Source organism: Pectinophora gossypiella, chromosome 15 (genome assembly GCF_024362695.1).
Source record: "Pectinophora gossypiella chromosome 15, ilPecGoss1.1, whole genome shotgun sequence".
Taxonomy (NCBI): domain Eukaryota; kingdom Metazoa; phylum Arthropoda; class Insecta; order Lepidoptera; family Gelechiidae; genus Pectinophora; species Pectinophora gossypiella.
The window spans coordinates 12161921-12183894 of NC_065418.1; the positions used below are offsets into that span (position 1 = coordinate 12161921).

General features: G+C 37.3%; 1 protein-coding gene across 1 annotated transcript in view; it reads left to right on the forward strand.

The window, feature by feature from the left end:
• The first annotated feature begins 7707 nt into the window (after positions 1-7707).
• Positions 7708-21974, forward strand: part of LOC126373330 (ammonium transporter Rh type B) — a 42997-nt gene continuing 28730 nt past the window's right edge. Inside the window, exons 1-2 of the mRNA XM_050019459.1 lie at positions 7708-7849; positions 14685-14793. Coding sequence (XP_049875416.1) covers positions 14685-14793 — 109 coding nt within the window. The 5' untranslated portion in view covers positions 7708-7849. The remainder of the gene's footprint in view (positions 7850-14684; positions 14794-21974) is intronic.

A 21974-nucleotide genomic window follows, 5' to 3' on the forward strand; every position in this document is an offset into this window, starting at 1 on the left:
AGTGACATAAATCATCATCATAATCGTTGTCCAAACCGTATCCGGCAATGGCGACTCCTAAATATCTATCCTGGGTCGTTGTTGTGGTGGGCTCTGATGTGGCTGGCGAAACCGTACTTAAGACGCGTATATACTTAGGTACTTAAAGTTTATTGAGATAATAATTAAGATAATCATGTTGGAATTAACACACAGCTGAACGCGACCCATTATTTTTCCGTATACCTATTCCACCAGAATCGTATGTTAGTCTACTACCTACTATAGTCTTCTTCTTCTTCTTTCCTCCTGTAGGTTGTGAGACCACTGACCAACCTCATTGACCCTGCTGTCAGAGTTACTGTTGAGCCACCATAGGCCCCAGATATCGGGGACCGACTGCTTGACGTGCCCTGCGAAGGGCGGAACTTACTTTCGGACAATTTATTTATTTATTTAGTTTCATGGGATATTAAACATTTATACATGATATAAAGATTAGCGATTAGCGATTGATGAATGTGGAGGAAGCAAGAGAAGTATGTCAGGATCGAAGCAAATGGAATTCTATAGTCTCTGCTTACCCCGATGGGAAATAGACGTGAGTTTATGTATGTACATGATATGCTAACAATAGGTGTAGGATATTTTCTCATAAGCACATGTACAATCAACCACATTATCCATGTATTCAATTGGGTGATCAGCCTGCAATGTTCTAATTAAACTTGGGATCAACAAAGTGATTTTTGTGATTATGTCCGAACCCGGGGTCTCCGGATCATCAGCCCATTGCTCAATCACTGCACCACGGAGACTCATATCCCTAGCATTATCCCGATTTCCACAGGGTACGCTTACCTAACCTGAAAATTGTCAGGTGCAGTTTTTTACAGAAGCGACTGCCTATCTGACCTTCCAACCCGCGAAGGGAAAACCGGCCGAATATAGGTTAGGTCACATACCTACCTCCCAGCACCACCACGGCGGCTACTGTAGTAAAATAATATAAATCAATGCAAAGTCCCTATTGATCTATTCAAATTGCAGTCGATTGTAAACAAACAGTTTTAGTCCGTGACAGCACTCGATGCCCCCTAATAAAATGTTGAAGAGCGAGGGCTCGATTTGCTAACTAGGCGATAAGTGGAGTCCCCTGCGGTGGGCCATATAGTACAGAAAATTGCAGTATGCCTACTAATATGCATTTCTTACGCTCGACGTACAAAAATAAGGAATAATACTAAGTATAGAACGGCAACTCTCCGCTCGCCACCAGCGACTGAGCTAGGTTTACCTCACCCCCCTCGGTCTTACTTTAGTCTTCAGTCGATACGTCAATGTCTAGTGTCTTTTGTATGAAGTGTCCGGGTGCGACTCAAGTCAAATACAGATAGGCACCAATCAAGCGCGTCGCGAAATGTCAAGTGACAAAATAGGTTAAACTTAGTCAAATGATTTATTTTTTACCAACTAACAAACTGATATAACAAAATATGAATTTGTACAAAAGGATGTTTGACGGCCCAGTAATAGTGAATTAATATTAATATCTTATATAGTATGCAAGTCGGCTTTAGCTACAAGAACGGAATAGTAAGCAAAAGATTCCATTTACATAGTATATAAATAGTAAGTAAAAGAAACATTTATTATACCTATAGGGATACCGCAGTAACAAATATGAAACATAACACCGAATAACACATAACTTACAAAAAAAAAACGCGTGATAAAAACAACTACATTTAGTATATCCCATCCTCCTTTCTTTGCCTACCTATTATTTAACTCTGAAAATAATACGAAATATGTTTTCAATTAGTTAATGTATGTGTATGTGGTCGCGAGGAGTGGAAGTCTGTTATTCGAGGCCTACATTAAAAGGGGATAAAAGAATTAAAAGAAGAAGTTAATGTACCTTAATTTATTATTATTAAGTATAATTATGTGTATTATTATTATATACCATTCGTATCAACAGTGCCTGCAAGTTGTCTTTGATTACTTGTGGCTCTGCCCACCCCATTTGGGATTACGGGCGTGAGTTTATGTATGTATGTATGTATTATTATTATGTAGTTTATGTAGTCGAAAGTGTATTTATTTTTATATGCACAAGTATTCCCATGCTGCACTATCCCGCTATATTACTTAATATTCAATATCTCCTATACTTAAAGGTTGCCTGGAAGAGATTGCTACTTAGCAATAAGGCCGCCTATTGTACTAATTCTATTTCTCTTTTGTTTTTTCCTGTTTGTGCAATAAAGTATTTGTTATGTTAGTTTACCTTAATATAGTACTGTGGTAGCCGAGTTGAAAGAACGATTGACTCTCATTCTAAGGTCGCAGGCCCAGCACGGGCCTAAATTTCATGTTTGGATCATAAATGATTATCACGTGCTTAGCGATGAACGAAAACATCGTGAGGAAACCCACATACCCAAGAAATTCGTTTCGGTAATATATGTGACTTAACCTGCGTTGGGCTGGTTTTCCCTTCGCGGGTTGGAAGGTCAGACAGGCAGTCACTTCTGTAAAAAACCGGACCTGTCAAATCTTCAGGTTAGGTAAGCGGACCCTGTGATATCGGGATAACGCTAGGGAGATGATGAGTTAATGTAAATATATTTTTTTCTGTGTTGAACGAAAATTCTTCGGTAAAAGAATGAAAATATTTTCGTAAAACGCTATTTCATTAAAACAAAATAAAAGTAATTAAGTATGTGAATTTCAGCTTGAACCGCGCTCCTCCTTTACTTAATGAAAATTATTAAAATTCATAACTATATTTACTTTTGAATATTAATTTCGTCATGATAAAAAATTACTTTATTCGTCAAAGCAAAATAAATATGCTTCACATTGCTATACGAATAGGAGTTATATAACATAGAATCACGCCTTTATTTCCGAAGGGGTAAGCAGAAGTCTATAGTAGTATACTCCTTGCTGAGTAAGTTTAAGTCTCATAGAGGATGAGCCTATTGCAATTTACTGGGCACATACTCTGAAAACGACGTGACATTAAATGATCTATTATTCAAACTTGAATTCAAAATCATTAAGTTAATTCGGAGGCGGAGGCCAGGAGTCCTAGTACGGCTTTGAAATAGACTACTCTGGGCGCCTGAGACTACTACTGGGACTACTGAGGAGCTCGGTGGCAATAACGCACTTGGTTCGCGATTGTTGAAGTTAAGCAACTTTCGCAAAGCCGGTCATAGGATGGGTGACCACAAAAAAAAAGTTTTCATCTCGACCTCCTCCGTGCTTCGGAAGGCACGTTAAGCCGTTTAACTATCAATCCGCACTGGGCCCGCGTGATTGTTTAAGGCGCGATCTCCCTATCCATCCATAGGGAAGGCCCGTGCCCCTGCAGTGGGGACGTTAATGGGCTGATGATCAGACGCGTCAGACGGAATACTGCGGGGCAGAAGGCAAGAGGGAAACCACTGCTCTGTTTTTCCCTAAAAAGTAGCATGGAGGATGCTACACCGACAAGAGCGTGACTCTTAACTTAGTAATGTGAAGTGAATTCAGTGGTATAGAGAACGACCTGGGATTCGAACCCGTAACATTAAAGACGCAAATCACCCATTCTCCGAACATGGTTATCAGGGATGTATAAAAGAAGTAGGTAATAAGTAAGTTTCCAAAAAGCTGATTCCATATACTATTTAAGAATAAGAAAAGAAAAGAAAAAAGAAAAAAAAAGAAAAAAGTTATTTATTTCAACAAAAAGGTACAATCATTGCCAAGTGTAGCGGCCTTCTGTTAAGTGAACGACACCTGTGTTAGAAGACCGCGCTCTTCAATATCGATTACTAATGGTACCAATACAAAATCTTAAAGAAATAAGTAATAAGTAACTTATGATTAACTAGCTTTTGCCCGCGACTTCGTCCGCGTGGCGTGTTATATAAGAGAGAGATCTTTGTGTGTGTGGGAGTGCATACTTATGCAGTTTAGATTTTTTCATAATTTTTTTTTCCCAATAACTCCCATTTTTCAAAATACAGCCAAAAATAAACTTTATATTTACTAAGGTATGCATGCATGCTAGATTGAATCAATTGATTGAATTGATTTTTTTTTAATTGATTGTTCATTGAGTTTTAATTTTAATACACACTTCCTCTCTTCCCTTCAACGTTGCTGTGCCCTACAGGGTCCATGTTTTAGTTCCTATGCCTATGTAACACCCCATTGTACTACATGGAATGCAATAAATAATTTAATTGAATTGAATTGAAAACATCTATCTTACGCGGTTTCGATTTTTTCATACAAATGTTTTTTTCCCGCTTACTCCCGTTTCCGTGGGAATTTTGCAATATCCTGTTGCAACTAAGCTTTAAGTTAACTAAGGTACCTGCATGCCAAATTTCAAGCGTCTAACTTAAGCGGTTTAGATTTTTCATACAAAAGGATTTTCCCGCAAATTTCCGTTTCCGTGGGAATTCCGGGAATTCCTTTCTTAGTGCACCTCTACGGTACCTAAGCTATGTCCCTTCCAAATTTCAAATGCCTACGTTTAGCCGTTCAGGCTATGCGTTGATATGTCAGTCACTGAGTCAGTCAGTTTCTCCTTTTATTTAGATTTGATTTTTTCATACAAATGTTTTTCACGCTAACTACCGTTCCCGTGGGAATTTTGTAATATCCTGTTGCAACTAAGCTTTAAGTTTACTAAAGTACCTGCATGCCAAATTTCAAACGTCTAACTTGAGTGGTTTAGATTTTTCATACAAAAGGATTTTCCCGCTAATTCCCGTTCCCGTGGGAATTTCGGGAATTCCTTTCTTAGTGCACCTCTACGGTACCTATGGTACCTGCATGCCAAATTTCAAACGTCTAACTTGAGTGGTTTAGATTTTTCATACAAAAGGATTTTCCCGCTAATTCCCGTTTCCGTAGGAATTTCGGGAATTCCTTTCTTAGTACACCTCTACGGCATCTAAGGTACCTGCATGACAAATTTCAAACGTCTAACTTGAGTGGTTTAGATTTTTCATACAAAAGGATTTTCCCGCTAATTCCCGTTCTCGTGGGAATTTCGGGAATTCCTTTCTTAGTGCACCTCTACGGTACCTATGGTACCTGCATGCCAAATTTCAAACGTCTAACTTGAGTGGTTTAGATTTTTCATACAAAAGGATTTTCCCGCTAATTCCCGTTCCCGTGGGAATTTCGGGAATTCCTTTCTTAGTGTACCTCTACGGTATTTAAGGTACCTGCATGACAAATTTCAAACGTCTAACTTGAATGGTTTAGATTTTTCATACAAAAGGATTTTCCCGCTAATTCCCGTTCCCGTGGGAATTTCGGGAATTTCTTTCTTAGTGCACCTCTACGGTATCTAAGGTACCTGCGAGCCAAATTTCAAACATCTAACTTGAATGGTTTAGATTTTTCATACAAAAGGATTTCCCTTCACTACTCTGCTCCTATTGATTGTAGCGTGATGAAAAGTATACTATAACCTGTCCAGGAGTGTGAAGAATAATTGTACCAAGTTTCATTAAAATCCGTCCAGTAGTTTTTGTTTCTATAAGGAACATACAGACAGACAGACAGACAGACAGACAGACAGACAGACAGACAGACAGACAAAAATTTTACTGATTGCATTTTTGGCATCAGTATCGACCACTTATCACCCCCTGATAGTTATTTTGAAAAAATATTTAATGTACAGAATTGACCTCTCTACAGATTTATTATAAGTATAGATAATAAAAAAAAAATTGGTATAATTTTCACAATCCTATCTCTGTTATTGCGTATCGCAAGCGACGCGATAAATGTGTGAAAGGTATTGGTTGATTTGTCGCGATATGCAAATAGCAGGCTAGTACTTGTCTTTTTTGTATCGCCATTCGTCACTTTTGTCTCAGGTTGCTGCCGATTGACATCAGTTTTTTGTATTATTTTTAAGAGCATTGAAAATTATTTTTGGTATTATACACGGGATTTGATACACTCAGTTTTCTGCACTGTGGTACAATTACGTGCAATGACGTTTGCTCACCACTCTCTCATGTCATATTAATAGACAAAGTCGGATATGTTGCAGTCAAACTTCCTACATGGATTTCAAACTATGCAAGTGCATCACCACCTACTATGTATTTCTTTTTCTCCTGAGAAGAAGTTCGCGTCTACCTTCATGTAGACTGAAGGTGCTTAGGCATTTTGTTCTATTTTTAACCGGGTGAAAACTGTAGAAACAAGATCCAAAATGGAGCTAAAAATATTTTTTTCACTAGAGCTACTTTTATTTTTTAAGTGCTATGAAAAATGGCATAATGGCCTAAGAGATAACTTTTTCTTCACGTAAGTAGTAAATATTTTTTGTAGTATTTGCATACCATCATATTATCATCATCAAAATATCATCATCATCAGCCCATTAACGTCCCCACTGCTGGGGCACGGGCCTTCCCTGTGGATGAATAGGGAGATCGGGCCTTAAACCATCACGCGGGCCCAGTGCGGATTGATGGTTATTAAAGACTGCTAATGCAGCCGGGACCAACGGCTTAACGTGTCTTCCGAAGCACGGAGGAGCTCGAGATGAAAACTTTTTTGTGGTCATCCATCCTATGACCGGCCTTTGCGAAAGTTGTTTTACTTCAACAATCGCAGACCGAGCGCATTAACAGCTGCGCCACCGTGCTCCTAAAAAAAATGTTATATGGAAAATATCATGTTATCTTATTTATGAATAGTATGGTAGAATCGTATCAGCTACAGAATTCGGATTTATTTGGATATTCACAACTCAGTGATTCCCAGTGTTTGTTTAATATGTTAAGTATGTATTGTATATTTATTTATTAAATATATTTTATTCATTCTCATTGCTCATAAAGCGTAATTTAATTGTATTTATTTTACTTATTATTATAACATAACATAACATAAATGGCCTATATACGTCCCACTGCTGGGCACAGGCCACTTATTATTATATTTAATTAATTTCATTGGTTTTAATACTACTTTACTTATACCGTTTCGTTCATTTTACTGTGTTTATAAGGTCAATTTGAGTTGGAATACGTGAATAATTACTACAATGTCCATTGCTTGTTTTAGCGTGTGTAATTAATTGGAATTTCCGCTCGAAATGTTGTGTGTGAAGTAATTTTCCTGTACTCTTGTTGTCGCTAGATAAAAATGATTGTTATTTTTTATGTTTATATTTGGTATTCGATTTTTTTTTTGCTTAAAGAAAACAGGTTCACACAGTCTTTTATCAAGAGGATTAAAGGAACAAAGAATGATGGACCATAATACGGGCTGATGGTCTCTCCAAAATAATGGATCATTATGGGTGGCATAAGGAGCAAGTACAGTTGATCTTTCTTTTGGATGTCAATATAATCTTATTACTCCATATTTAAATACGTTTCTACTTATATTCCAAATCAATTTCCGCTTCTTTACGTCTTTTTAATGATATCTTTCTATATAGCAACACCAACAAAATTTCAAAATTAGAGCTTTTTATTTTTTAATTAAATTATAAGATAATTTTATACACCTTTGGCGTTTATTACTACATAACATGAAGTTCTTATAAGAAAACTGTTAAAAAATGTATGTTAAGAATTATCAGATTTAACGACACGTCACTCACGATTCTTCAGTTATAAAACTGGCTTCGTTTGAAAAAAAAATAGTCTTTCACGAGTATGTCTAAGCGCATGTATAGCTGCGACGCTATAATAGTTAGATGTAACGGTTGTGTCATTACAGAACAGTATTACAGTAGGGGTTCGTGCGAATAGTGGACGCGGTCGGCGCGTGAGTGCGCGATTTACTCGAACGAAATAATAACCAAGTGAATTTTTCAGAGGTCAGTGAAAAAGTTATTCTTTTTTGATTTAAATTTTGGTATTTTTAATAGGTAACTTAAAAAGCTTTCAAAACGAAAGCTTTTCGTGAATTTTTGATTTTTCACTTACTTATTTAAAAAGTTTTCATAGAAATAAATTATTGGTTCTTCAGTACTTTTTTCTTTTCAAGTTTATCAAAGAATAACAGATAGCTTAAAGAATTGGCCTTCGATAGGCAAGAACGGAGAACGCTACACGGATAAGAGCGTGACTCTTAATGATAATGAAATATACCTAGTTAAATAATTAATAACAAAAATATTCAAATTCTGCTTCAGTAATATTGCGTTATTTCACTAAATAATTATTATGACACTGAACAAGAAAACAAATCTATAGTTAGATTTAAAAAATAATAATTAAATTAAATTCAAATTAGAATAAAAATAATTACCCGTAGTGGAGCAGCGTGGTGGAGTATAATGCTCCATACCCCCTCGAGTTGATTGAGGGGAGGCGTGTGCCCAGCAGCGGGACGTATATAGGCTGTTTATGTTTTATGTTATGAATGTTAAAAATAATCCAGATATTTAACTTAAAAAACTTTACGCATATTTTTAATTTTTCTACTTCGAAAAGTACCAGATACCAGGATAGCAAACAAACCAATCAGAATCATTTATTCAACGTAATTTTATTATCATGGATCAACTTGTTGAAGGTCAATGTAACATTTTTGAATTTACGTCATTTCGCAAAGTGCTGAAGCTGAGGAGAAGAAATGATAAGAAAGTACAACAGCAACACATCTTTTAAATCAATGAGGGTACATTACAATGTCAATGTCAATTTTATATTCAAGTTCATAAAGACTAAATTATAATATTAAAATAACTAACATAGTTAAGTGTCACTTTGTGAGACTGTCCTTTGTTTGGTGAGGACATTTTCAGGCTTGAATCACCTGATTGTCCGAAAAAAGTAAGTTGATTCCGTGCTTCGGAGGGCACGTTAAGCCGTTGGTCCCGGCTATTAGCCGTAAAAACACCTCCACCAACCCGCAGTGGAGCAGCGTGGTGGAGTATGCTCCATACCCTCTCCGGTTGATTGAGAGGAGGCCTGTGCCCAGCAGTGGGACGTATATAGGCTATTTATGTTATGTTATGTAGTTAAGTATCATAATATCTAAACCTGGAATAATAGTATAGTATAATAATAATATTATCACCCACTGAACCAAATATAACGAGACGTAGTCAGCAGAAAACGTATAATTGCTTGCCTGGCTAGTAGTATCTCTTATCCATTATTAATCCCATTTGCTATAAAAAACCATTAATGGATTTCAGTTTACTGAACATTAATTATTAAACTTTAGAGTTTATAATTCACGCTCCAGCGTCTTTACAAATATTATCTTCAAACTGAATACTTTTGTATGTTAATAGTTTAAGTTTAGGGGGGACCGGGAGGGAGGGGTTAATTTGACTATTATTTACGGCGATACGGCTCATCACATATCAACTTAGTCTGTCCATCTTAGTGTGCTTCGACTACTTCTTCTTATCGTGTGGGTTGTGAGGTGGAATACCAGCCTCATCAACCGTGGTGTCAGGGTTATAATTGAGCCGCGAAAGGCCCCTGACATGGCTCATGTAACGATTACTCACTTACATCAGTAATAGTAACGGGGACCAACGGCTTAACGTGCCTTCCGAAGCACGGATCATTTTACTTTCGGACAATCACGTGATCAGCCTGTAATGTCCTAACCAAACTAGGGATCACAATAGATTTTTGTGATATGTCCCCACTGGGATTCGAACCCGGGGTCTCCGGATCGTGAGTCCAACACTCAACCACTGGACCACGGAGGCCGCTCACAGACTAGAGACCATGTGATGACGTTATCGACACCGTCGTCGTTTGTGCTCTTCACTGGATGGTTGACATTTAGGTACTATTTTATTATTTCAAGAACCAATGATACCAATGTTTTCCGGAAATAAATGATGATTGATTGATTAGTTGTATTGTTATGTTACGACGCTCATTGCGTATCCGGTATTATCGGATACCTTACCGAGTATATTCAAATGCATTACACACTCAAATTACAAATACAACTGAAATTTCCATCAGCAAAATTTATAACATTGTTCAGTTGTAATTTCAACTAAACTTCGACAAATATTCGAATGGTCGGTAAATTTGAAATTTTCATCGAATGGCGCGCTATCGATTGTACAATGACTACCGAGTAGTGGCGACGGTAAACAGGGACAAATCGAGGTGCTTTGAGGCCCCAAAGCTAACAACATGGACCTATGTCATCCAATACAACAAGTCCGTCACCAGCGAACTTGTAGAATTTTCATACTACAATTGTAGGCCGCCGATTGTAGGAGGCCACTTTTACAATTGTTTTTAGTAATTAAAACCCGTAATAACGGGTTCTTACCGCGTTTAAATCAGGGAAATATGAGACTCCCGATATTTTAGGTAAGAACCCGTTATTATGTGTTTTAATTATGATAAAAACCGCGTCAACTAAAAACTATTGGTTTTAATGTTGTGTTTATATGTGCAATAAAGGGTTTTGTATTGAATTTTAGTATGGTAGTCGAAAATATTTGTATAATCATAATAATTGAAAGAATACCTTTCGATCGATAAGGGAAGAGCCTAGTCGAATATAATAATATTTTTATTCGTAGCGTCAAGGTCGGTTATTCCACCTATTTCTACCAAAGTATTTCTCCCAGGGGAAACAGATTTCCATCCATCTCTGTTACATTATCAGAACATCCTCTTTAGTACCGTTTGATTGTGTTATTAGGATTATTACTACATTGAAATTACAAAACATTTAGTATTAGAGTAGTAGAAATGAACGGAAATCTATTTTCACTAGAAAATAATAATAATAAAAAAATAGTTTTTTTTTTACATTTTTCCTCACCATTACCACCACTTTATGGTTGTCTGGAAGAAATCGCTTTAAGCAATAAGGCCTTTTTTATTTTGGTGCAATAAAGTGTATTTGTATTGTTTGTATTGTAGAAATACAATACAATACAATAAATAAATAGATTAAAAAAAAACTTTTATTTCGAACAAAGTCCATAGAATGTTAGTATACAAACGATTTATAAAACTAGTGTTAGTAAGACAAACATTGTTCGGGCGATCATAAAACCAAACTTATAAAGTGTGAAGCTCCATCCACTTTTTTAGAAGGGGGGAGTCCCACCTATCACATAACGTCTTAGGATACTGCTGCGGCTGGCTCGAGTCCGCGTGAGAAGCGACGCAAAACGTAACGTATAGATGGAATAACCGGTTAAGGTTTCAGTTAGAAGCCTTTCCCAAGCAAGGGTTTCCTACCTTATTTTTTGACGTGACTTATTGTAGATTTGCCGCAGATGGCATTAACTACTTGGCCGGACAAATGGGGAGCGCTGAAGCCTCTCACCCGGTACAACGTTTAAGACAATAGGCCTGAGGGTGCCCAGTTGGGCGCGAACCTCGGCTCAGGGCGTCGTCTGAGAGGAAAAATATTTGAAAGAATTAATGCGGGATCGGGGTCGGTATCGGGGTCCTGAAGTGTTTGGTGTCGCGAGCTGATTGGCTGCCTCAATTACCTTAAAAAACCCTTTTTTTTAAGGAAATTTATTTATATTTTAAAGAAACCTGTAGTCAACATAAAACAGGGTCCTTATCACCTAAATACGCCCATGCCGAGTACGAATTCAACTCGCGGCTGAAGTTAAACTTGCAACTATTAGTAAATGATGGATTTTATCAACTAGGTACTCAACTCTCCCAAACCAGTTGCGATTTGATTTCAATATCGATTCCAATTATTAATAGTTTTATAGTTTTCGGTTTCGAACTAAAATATTTTAGTTATTTTGATCCAAGGGTGGAAATGTATTTTTTATAATAAATAACAAACGAATGAGTAAAATGCAGCCGCTGGCAACTTCTTAGAGAATATTACATGTTAGTGACACCGTAACCATTGAATAAGGAATAATACTATATATAGAACGGCAACTCTCCGCTCCCCACCAGCGCCTGAGCTATGTTTACCTCACCCCCCTCGAGCATAGTTAGACTTAAATCGTATGGTGTCAGACGTCACACACACAGATGCGCGTGTACGATAATGTCAATGTGTAGTGTCTGAGTGAAACGAGGTTGTTTGTAGGAAGTGGGTGCCGTAACTAAAACTATGGAAGATGATTCAGACCATTATTCTGAGTTGATATCAAATGGAATTTCTTGTCAGAAAAATTATGTTTTTATGTGTTTTTCTAATTAATTTCAATCCTATAATGCGCTTTTAGCTTCATAGAATCTAAATTTAAAATAAAATAAAAAATAATAATAATGATTAAATTATAAATAATAACAATTAAATTATTAAAGACAATCAATGTACAATAACGTTGTCCGTAGATAGGTAATTTCCTATGAACGTAGCCTAGCGAATGTTCGCGTTGTTCCATTTACATTGAGGCACAAAAAAATAAAAATCTTAATCAAAAAGTTCTGACAAGAAAAACGCCAACCATCGTTTAGTACAAGTAGTCGTTTTAAATTGTTTTTCGTTAGGGTGTCACTAACTAACACCCTGCTGTATATGGAACTCGCAAGCTTCCGAATGCATGGGATTGTTTAAGTACTAACGGAATGTGGGATTGGAGACAGAAATAGGCCATCATGTTTTCATCTGCTTATAGTTCATATTTTAAGGAGTTGAGATTTTAAAAATACTTTTCAATATTTTTAAACATCTTGATAAAGCCTACATCCTCAGCGCTCATTTTGTCTTGGCTATCATTAATGTGGTGTCCTTTGAATGTTTTTACTTGACTTTAAAAACAACTTATAATAGTAGTAGATATCTATAGAGTAATTGTATAGTAATGCTGTAATACAGTGAGTAAATGTTGTAAACACAGTGAGTTTCTCAGTATTACCGACTGTCTCATCAAACAATGTGTTTCATACGAAAACACGTACGTTGGTTTATTAAAAGGGACTTACTTAATAATAATAATAATAATAATTCCTCGGTTTTTATTGTAACTGAAGCCGACCGAACCGTTGTTTTATGTAAGTAAACCAAAACAAACAGATAATTAAACGTAATGTTTTTCATTCTACGTTATGTTTCACAATTATTGTCTATCCGTTGTCTACATATCAATAGGTAGAGGCTTGTGATTTTCTTCACTTATCACAGCCACCGGTGACTGTCGCGGGTTACCGCCACATTAATTTCTAAAAGTCCAGAGAAGTGCGCGAGAATCAGCGATGTTTGTAAACCGCTAATGTTATTATCGCTCCCAGCAGGCTCTGCACAGCAACCGTGTCGCGCGCAGCGCTGATACGCTAGGTTCCAACTATTCAAATCAGTTACTTTTTACTAAGCGTCAAAACACGAAATTTCCAAGGAAATTGTACGAAAAAACACACTGTGACGTCATAGAAAAACAATTTAAATAATTTAAATAGAAAAAAATGATTTTCGTTATTTTTTAGATATGTCTTTATTTAGTAATCAGAATTTCATAATTTATCTTGAACCTAGTACACGACTCAATTTATATGGAGGGTTTCGACTACCAGAGGCAGCGATTGCTATCTACGTGATAGACATCGAAAGATTATTGGTTGGGGCTGCTGTGCAAACTTCGACACGGAAAGTTATCTCGCGCTATTGTTTGGTCTGTAGCGACCACAAATGGCCAGTCGCGGACAGTGCTGTAGCGAGACACGTGTATGCGTTTTTTTTTTTTTTTTTTTTTTTTTTTTTTTTTTTTTTTTTTTTTTTTTGACTTATTGTAGATTTGCCGCAGATGGCATTAACTACTTGGCCGGAGTCGTGTATGCGGCGACTTCGATAAAATGTATGAAAAAGCGTGCAAACTGCCTGTCGCTATGCATCGCATTACCAGCTGTAGCCCGTGGCCCGTTTGCGCTGAGCCTTAGACTTTAGACACGTAATTAAATATTAACTTGTATATCATAATTCAGCGCATAATCTTCTTAAAAATAAATAAATATAGGAGTACGCTAGTTATTATGAACGGTTTTGGAGTTTTTATGCATTATGTTTATGAATATTATTTTTTTTATGATCAAAATTTTGTCAACGAGCAAACGTCAATAGACGGTCGATAGGGTAGGGTCGGTCGATACACTTCAACTAGTCCGCGATAATACAAGTGACATATCTGCGTGACGTAGCATCGCTTTGTTAGCACATATTACATAAATAATTAACGCCACGAGAAGTAATCTTAAGTCATTTATCACTATTCCAACAATAATTTACAGTCGCAGATTCTTAAAATAATCTTCACTGTTTAAATAACAGCACTTGGAAACAAACGGTAAAGCAATCGTGGGATTATAACATAAGAGGATCTTGATTATTTTTTTGTCCTTGTCACATAAAATAATATGTTTTACCTAATAAAAGTTGTTGTCATAATTACAGCGTCCGGCGTAGATTTAGGTTGTAGGTAATAAGTTTAACATCTCCGTACTTTCTACCTTCTATTTTTACAATTTTCATATTAATTAGTTCAGCAATTTAAACGTGAAAAGCAACCGACTGGGAATTACTTTGTGGTTTGAAAATTGACACAGTTGACTCGACACCACCTATCACGTTGGTCTAACAGAAACCTCGGTGAGGAGTGGGTACTCAGTTCATCTTGCGATTTATGTACCTCTAACTACCCAGTTGGGATATAGTCTTGACTTTTTATTATCTTAATTTAAAAGTTTCTAAAGTGTATGCCTATGAACTTAATTTGATTTTTTATTCTTTTGCAGATGGCAGTCAAACCGTTGCTGAAGTACGCACCGCTTTTCCTGTTTCAAATTATTTTGGTGGTGTTGTTTTTCGTTTTCGTCAGATATGGAGAACCGAAAAATAGTCCCGGTAAGTAGATTCAGTAAGAAATTTGGAACTGTAAAAAATGTATAAAGTATAGTAGTGTGTAGTGTAGTTATATATACACTACTATACTATACATGGTGATAATGACATCATAACGAATACTGAGGGGGATGATTCAGCTCATAATTTTCTGAGTTAATATCAAGTGGAATTTTTCAAAAATATCATACATAAACTCACGACTATTTCCCACCGGGGTAAGCAGATACTATAAAAAGATTTGCTTCGATCGTGACACACTTTTCTTGCTTCCTGCACATTCATTAATCGCTTCATACACGCACACCGGTTCAGAGTGATTTGGGTAGAGTATAGTAAACTTGACAGCCTCCGTGGTCTAGTGGTTAGAGCGATAGGCTCAAGATCTGGAGGTCCGGGTTCGATTCCCGATGGGGACATTGTCGAAATCACTTTGTGAGACTGTCCTTTGTTTGGTAAGGACTTTTCAGGCTTGAATCACCTGATTGTCCGAAAAAGTAAGATGATTCCGTGCTTCGGAAGGCACGTTAAGCCGTTGGTCCCGGCTATTAGCCGTAAAAACACCTCCACCAACCCGCAGTGGAGCAGCGTGGTGGAATATGCTCCATACCCCCTCCGGTTGATTGAGGGGAGGCCTGTGCCCACCAGTGGGACGTATATTTTATAGTAAACTTAATTTAAAACTTACACAAAATGACAATTAAGGAAGAAAAACAAAAAATGCAGGTCGAAATGATAATAAAACACACACACTACATTTATGTTCTTGATACAAGGCAAAGGCTACAGTAATAGTGTTACTGATCCTGTACACCTGTTCCATCACTGCATTCTCCATACAGCCTGAATCCCCGGGAGGTGAGAGGTATCCGGTCGCCTTTGTAAAGGCTTTGTGCGTATGATATCGAATAAACATCTACACACAACATTTTGTGAGAACAAAGGTTAAAAATGCCGGCTCATTCAGTGTTTCGAAGGTATTTTCTCTCAAACTTCCGATACGAAATTATTTGGATTTTAATAAAAAATTCACGCCCGTAATCCCAAATTGCTGCCTACCCCGGCAGCGAAAAAAATTATCAAAGAAAACTTGCAGGCACTATTGATAAAGGCAAATTCCAGATGAGTTTGAAAGAATAACAATTATTTAAATAACCTACTTTCAAAAGACAGCGTATTATATGGAGCACAAACATTTGTAGGCATCTTTAAAAACTAACAGGGAAAAAAAAACAAAATATAACGAGGAATCAAACCAACAGAATTTAATAATGTTTTGAAACAATTTAGTAAGTAGATAAAAATACTGTTATTAAGGTAGGCGATCACATTTCAATATTTTATTAAATTACGCCTAAGTTTAGTAGGTCGTTTCGTTGGTCGATGAAACAAACAAAATGTATAGCTGTAGGAACGTGAGAATACTATGGAAGAAAAAAACAATGGGAATTTGATTGCTTATGATATGAATGGAGGATGGTTAATGAATGGGACATAGGGCAATTTTAAAAGTAATAAAGGCGAGTCGATGGTGCGGTGTCGGTCGGGTTAGAGGATTTTGTTAAAATATAAGGAGTAAAGATATTTAAAATATCCCGTGTTATTTCTATATCCAACAATTTTGGGGGTTCATGTATTCCACGCGAGTAGTGCATCCCGTCCAAGGCGTTTACCTACATTGACAAGCAGAGGCAGACCCAGGAAGCGATGGAGAGAAGACCTGGACGCGTTTCAGACGGATTGGAGAGAGATCGCTCAGGACAGGCAGAAATGGAAGCTCAGAGGGGAGGCCTTTGCCCAGCAGAACAATCCAGGCCAACTAAAAAAACAAAAACAATATCTTGTTACAGTCCATGGTCTTGGATTGATTTGTCTGTCCTAAGTTTGAACAAACATAGGGACATAAGCTTACGCCTACTTACCACCAGGGTAAGCAGAGACTACGGAATTCCTTTGCTTAGATCCTGATATTTTTCTTGCTACCTTCAAATTCATCAATCGTTTCGTACACGCATGCCGATTCAGAGTACATCGTACTAAAACTTTTCTAAGGGAATCTCAATTTTTCCCCAATTAAATTTGAACTTCGGCTCTTGATTGACGTATTTTTAGTCAATACCAAAAGGTAAACGCTGAAAGTCCAATAATTCGTTTTAGTGTTTTCCTAGTCTGTTCAGTTATATAGAATAGAGTAAGCAAATATCGAAACGAAATATTTCACTTTCTGTCTTTTACTACCAAATTAAAGTACTCATCATCATCATCAATTTAAGAGCCACGCTCTTGTCGGTACAGCATTTTTCATGCTACTCTTTTAGGGAAAAATAGGGCAATGGCTTTTCTCTGTTGCCAAAAAAAAAGCTCCAAAGATAAAAAGTACTCCTAAGATTATATAAAAAAAAAACTAATGTATTTAAATACACGTACATATCAGGTTTTTTATGACGTCACAGTGTCCTTTTTTATACAAATTCCATAGTGATTTCGTGTTTTGACGTTTAGTAAAAAGAAACTGATTTGACTAGTTGGAAACTAGCCAATTATGAGCTGAATCATCCCCCCTCAGTATTCAGTACGGTGTCAGTCACACCCTATATAATATCATGAGCAATACCATGTACCCACATTAGAACCCTGTCGCACTATCATATTTGACTTTTATTGAGACTTACGGTTTAATTTGTCAAAAAGTTAATGTGACATGGTTTCTAAGTGTATTCATATTAGTATTCGTGACCGTACTAGTTGATGTAACAGACAGTAAACAATATTTCGCATGTAACCGGAGACCGTTGCACAGCACTGATAAAATTGGATCAAATGATAACTCTAACTAGTGTTAATTGAGATATGTCTTACAAGGACTTTGTCGCAATTAATCAAGAAATTCCTGATTAATCCAAGTATGGACGAGGCCGGAGCAATAATTGCAAATAATGTCTGGAGTACAACAAAATGTGTACTTCATTCACACAATGGCGCTAATTCGTGTAAACACCATCTAAATTTATTTTATGTTATATCTGTCGTTTTCTTATCCGCCGAAAAGGAAAGAGACGGGTAATCGACAGGCATAAAATTTATGGAACACACGTCAATTTTAAGCACTCATCTAAAACAACCCCGATGGGGACATATCACAAAAATAACTTTGTGATCCCTAGTTTGGTATAGACATTACAGGCTGATCACCTGATTGTCCGCAAGTAACAAGATCCGTGCTTCGGAAGGCACGTTAAGCTGTTAGTCCCGGTCACTACCTACCGATGTAAGTATGTAGTCGTTACATGAGGCATGTCAGGGACCAGGGTTGATGAGGCTGGTATTCCACCTGACAACCCACACGATAAGAAGAAGAGATGTTGGCCTAACAGAAATCTGCACGTGTGGTTAATTGTGTGATGGGTGTACAACCTAATAACCCAATTACAACCTCTGACAACCTAAATTGGGTCATAGAGGGTTGATGAAGTCGGTCACTGACTTAACAACCCACATTAGAGAAGAATGTATACGAAATAAATAAACACAAACATGACTTTGTAAAACTTCTTCCCTTAATCATCTATAAAAAAAGTTATACACTTCCAAGAAATAGGGCCCGTCAATGATTACGACAGTTTTACAGCTTTTCGGATTTCACGAAAAAAGCATTGGTAAAAGAACATAAATATTTGATGTCCCGCCATTATTCTATACAGCCCTTCTGTAAACAATGGAATTATTTATGGGTCTGCATTGGAAGCGATTTTCCCCAAAAACGTGCGAAAAAATTGGAGTTTTTACACTTTGTTTGATGCAAATATACATATAACTGTCTTGATTTCTATCGGAAACACAGATCAACTTCGTTAGAAGTGACCTTGCAGCCACTTACATTTAACATTTAACATTTTCTCTCTCTCTCTCTCTCTCTCTCTCACTCGTTAGTTTTATTACACGTTTACCATACCGTAAAACATTAGAAATGCATTCCGGATCATCTTATTTTCAGGCAATCAGGTGATCAACTTGCAATGTCCTACCTAACCAAACTCCGTAACGACCTCCGTGGTCCAGTGGTTGAGCGTTGGGCTCACGATCCGGAGGTTTCGGGTTCGATTCCCGGTGGGGTCATATCAAAAAAATTACTTTGTGGTCGCTAGTTTGGTTGGGACATTACTATCTGATCACCAGATTGTCGGAAAGTAAGATAATCCGTGCTTCGAAAGGCACGTTCAGCCGTTGGTCCCGGTTACTACTTACTGGTGAGGTGGTTACTGGTAAGTAGTCGTTACATGATCCATGTCGGCCTTTGGCGGGGCAATAGTAACCCTGACACCAGGGTTGATGAGGTTGGCTCTCCACTTCACAACCCACACGATAGAAGAAGAAGACCTACTATCACACTGAAATGAAATAGCTATCACAATGAAATTAAATGGTATGGAATGGAATGGAATGGAATGGAATGGAATGGAATGGAATGGAATGGAATGGAATGGAATGGAATGGAATGGAATGAAGTGTAGTGCCATCTTTATTGTTTTTGAGGAACGTAGCCTGTAAAGTCCCTCATTAGATGTCGAGCGGAATCTGCCAACGTCATACGATATCGAAGACACAATTGTTTGATACATGTTCGACACCACGTCACCCGACAAATGTCGCCTAGTGAAAACGAGTCCTCACACTTATAACTGGGATCGATATCTCACAGGAAACAATGAGTAGACACGTCTTATTATCTATACACAATAATGACCTATTTTCTTATCGTACTTAATTTCCTTAGTAGATAATATTTACAATACATTACATTATACAGGGTGTTAGTGACATCGTAACGAAAACTTTGAGGGGTGATTCAGGCCATGATTCTGAGTTGACATCAAGTAGAAATTTCCGTCGCAAAAGTATGGATTGGAAAATAATTAAAAAGAAAAGAAAAATTTTCATGAATTTTTTGACACGAAATTCCACTTGATATCAACTCAGAATCATGGTCTGAACCATCCCCCTCAGTATTCGTTACGGTGTCACTAACACCCATACCTACTTATATGGCTACCGTATGTACTTGTACAGGGTGTAAGTGTCATCGTAACGAATACTGAGAGGGATGATTCATCTGATTATTCTGAGTTAATATCAAGTGGAATTTTCCATCGCAAAAGTATAGAATTGAAAATAATTTAAAAAAACTAAAAAAATCATGAATTTTGCGACGGCAAATTCCACTTGATTTTAAGTCAGAATCATGGTCTGAATCAACCCCCTCAGTATTCGTTACGATGTCACTAACACCCAGTATATTTAGTATAATAGGGACTTCCAAATGTGATTATGAATGGTCAAAAGGTAAATGAACACTGTTATTTACTTCACAGTTTGCAATGCCAATACACTAAGCTTCAGTGTGACTCTAAGCTAGCTCTAAAGTAGTAACTCATGCCTTTTTCCCACCGGGGTAAGCAGATACCATAGAATTCCATTTGCTTCGATCCTGACACACTTATCTGGCTTCCTACATATTCATCAATCGCTTCATACACTCACGCCGGTTCAGAGTAGATCGTACTCAACCTTATCTAAGGACATCTCCAATTTGGTCACTGTAAGTCCTTCTAGGTCTTCCTTTGCCAATCATCAACTCACTCTACAATAACAACAACTCTCATCAACTCGTTCTAAAGTATTCAATTAAAGAGTACAATATTGCAATTTGACACGTGTACACGCAATAACAGACCTTATTTTATATGAAGTACATAATATAGTACTAGCTGTTAACCGCAATTTCGTTCGAATGAAACCCTACAACTGTAAGAGCAGCTTTATACAAACTCTATTTTTTAACCGACTTCGGCGAAACAAAAAGGAGGGTTATGTGTTTGACCGCTGTGTCTGTAGAAGACAGCCGTGGTCGTATGGCAGTCTACCTTAAGAAATTGCTTACACGGCATACGACGACGAGCGTCTTGTAAACATCACTATTCGGAAGAATTTCCGAGAAATATACCTATTTTCTTGATTCAAACTTTTTAGAGCGTGATTTCTCCACAGTAGGGTTTTAGTTTTAAAACTCCTTAGCGCTTGAATTTCCCAAAATATCTTCAGTCTTAGTCTTCTTCTATCGTGTGGGTTGTGAGGTGGATTACCAACCCCAACAACCCTGGTGTCACGGTTATTATTGAGCCGCCATAGGCCCCTGATATGGCTCATGTAACGACTACGTACTTACATCAGTAAGTAGTAACCGGGAGCAACGGATTAACGTGCCTTCCGAAGGACGGATCATCTTACTTTTTATACAATCAGGTGATCGATCTGTAATGTCCTAATCAAATAAGGGATCACAAAGTGATTTTTGTGATTTGTCCCCACTGGGATTCGAACCCGGGACCTCCGGATCGTGAGCATAACGTTCAACTACTGGACCACGGAGGCCGTTACGTTACGTCCTAAAAGGAACCCCCATACAAAATTTGAGGTCACTAGGGCTTCACCTTTCGCTTTTTACATAGAGATGAATTTATTTATTTATTTATTTCTTATTTTATTTATTTGCGAATTTCCACCTAAAAATCGTAGTAGGTTTTTAACAAAGGCCGTAGCTTTATTCAGCTCGTGCCTGTCGCATGACAAGTCTGTCCGTTGATTGAGTGATCTCCACACGTGATTGGCCGTGTGAACGACATGCAATTCGAGTCCCCATAGGGGTCACAACATTTTCATACTAACCGATTAAACTGTTTATTCGGAACACGAAACATAACATCACGCCTGTATCTCCAAAGGCATAGGAAGAAGTTTTTTTTTTAATAATGAAGGACGATGCGAAGCGCTTTGTGCGAATAGTTGGATAACACCCCTCTCACGCGAGTCATGGATGTGTTAAATGAGATTACAGAACTTACATATTTGTTTTCATGCTTTATGAGTGAATTTACAAAGGTTACGCTATATGTGTTAAGTTATAAAATGAATATTTATAAACAATAGTTAGTTACCTCATAAATTAGTGAGTGATGTCAAGTTGTTCCTACTCTATCGAATTGGTTATTATCAACTGTAATGGTGGATGTAAGTGATTTGAATAAATAAATCAATAAAAAAATAAATATCCATCAAATAGGGATGGAACCCGGCCGTACGTCTGGAAGTCCGAAGATAAAAGGGGGACGGTGGAATGACCTCGTGTA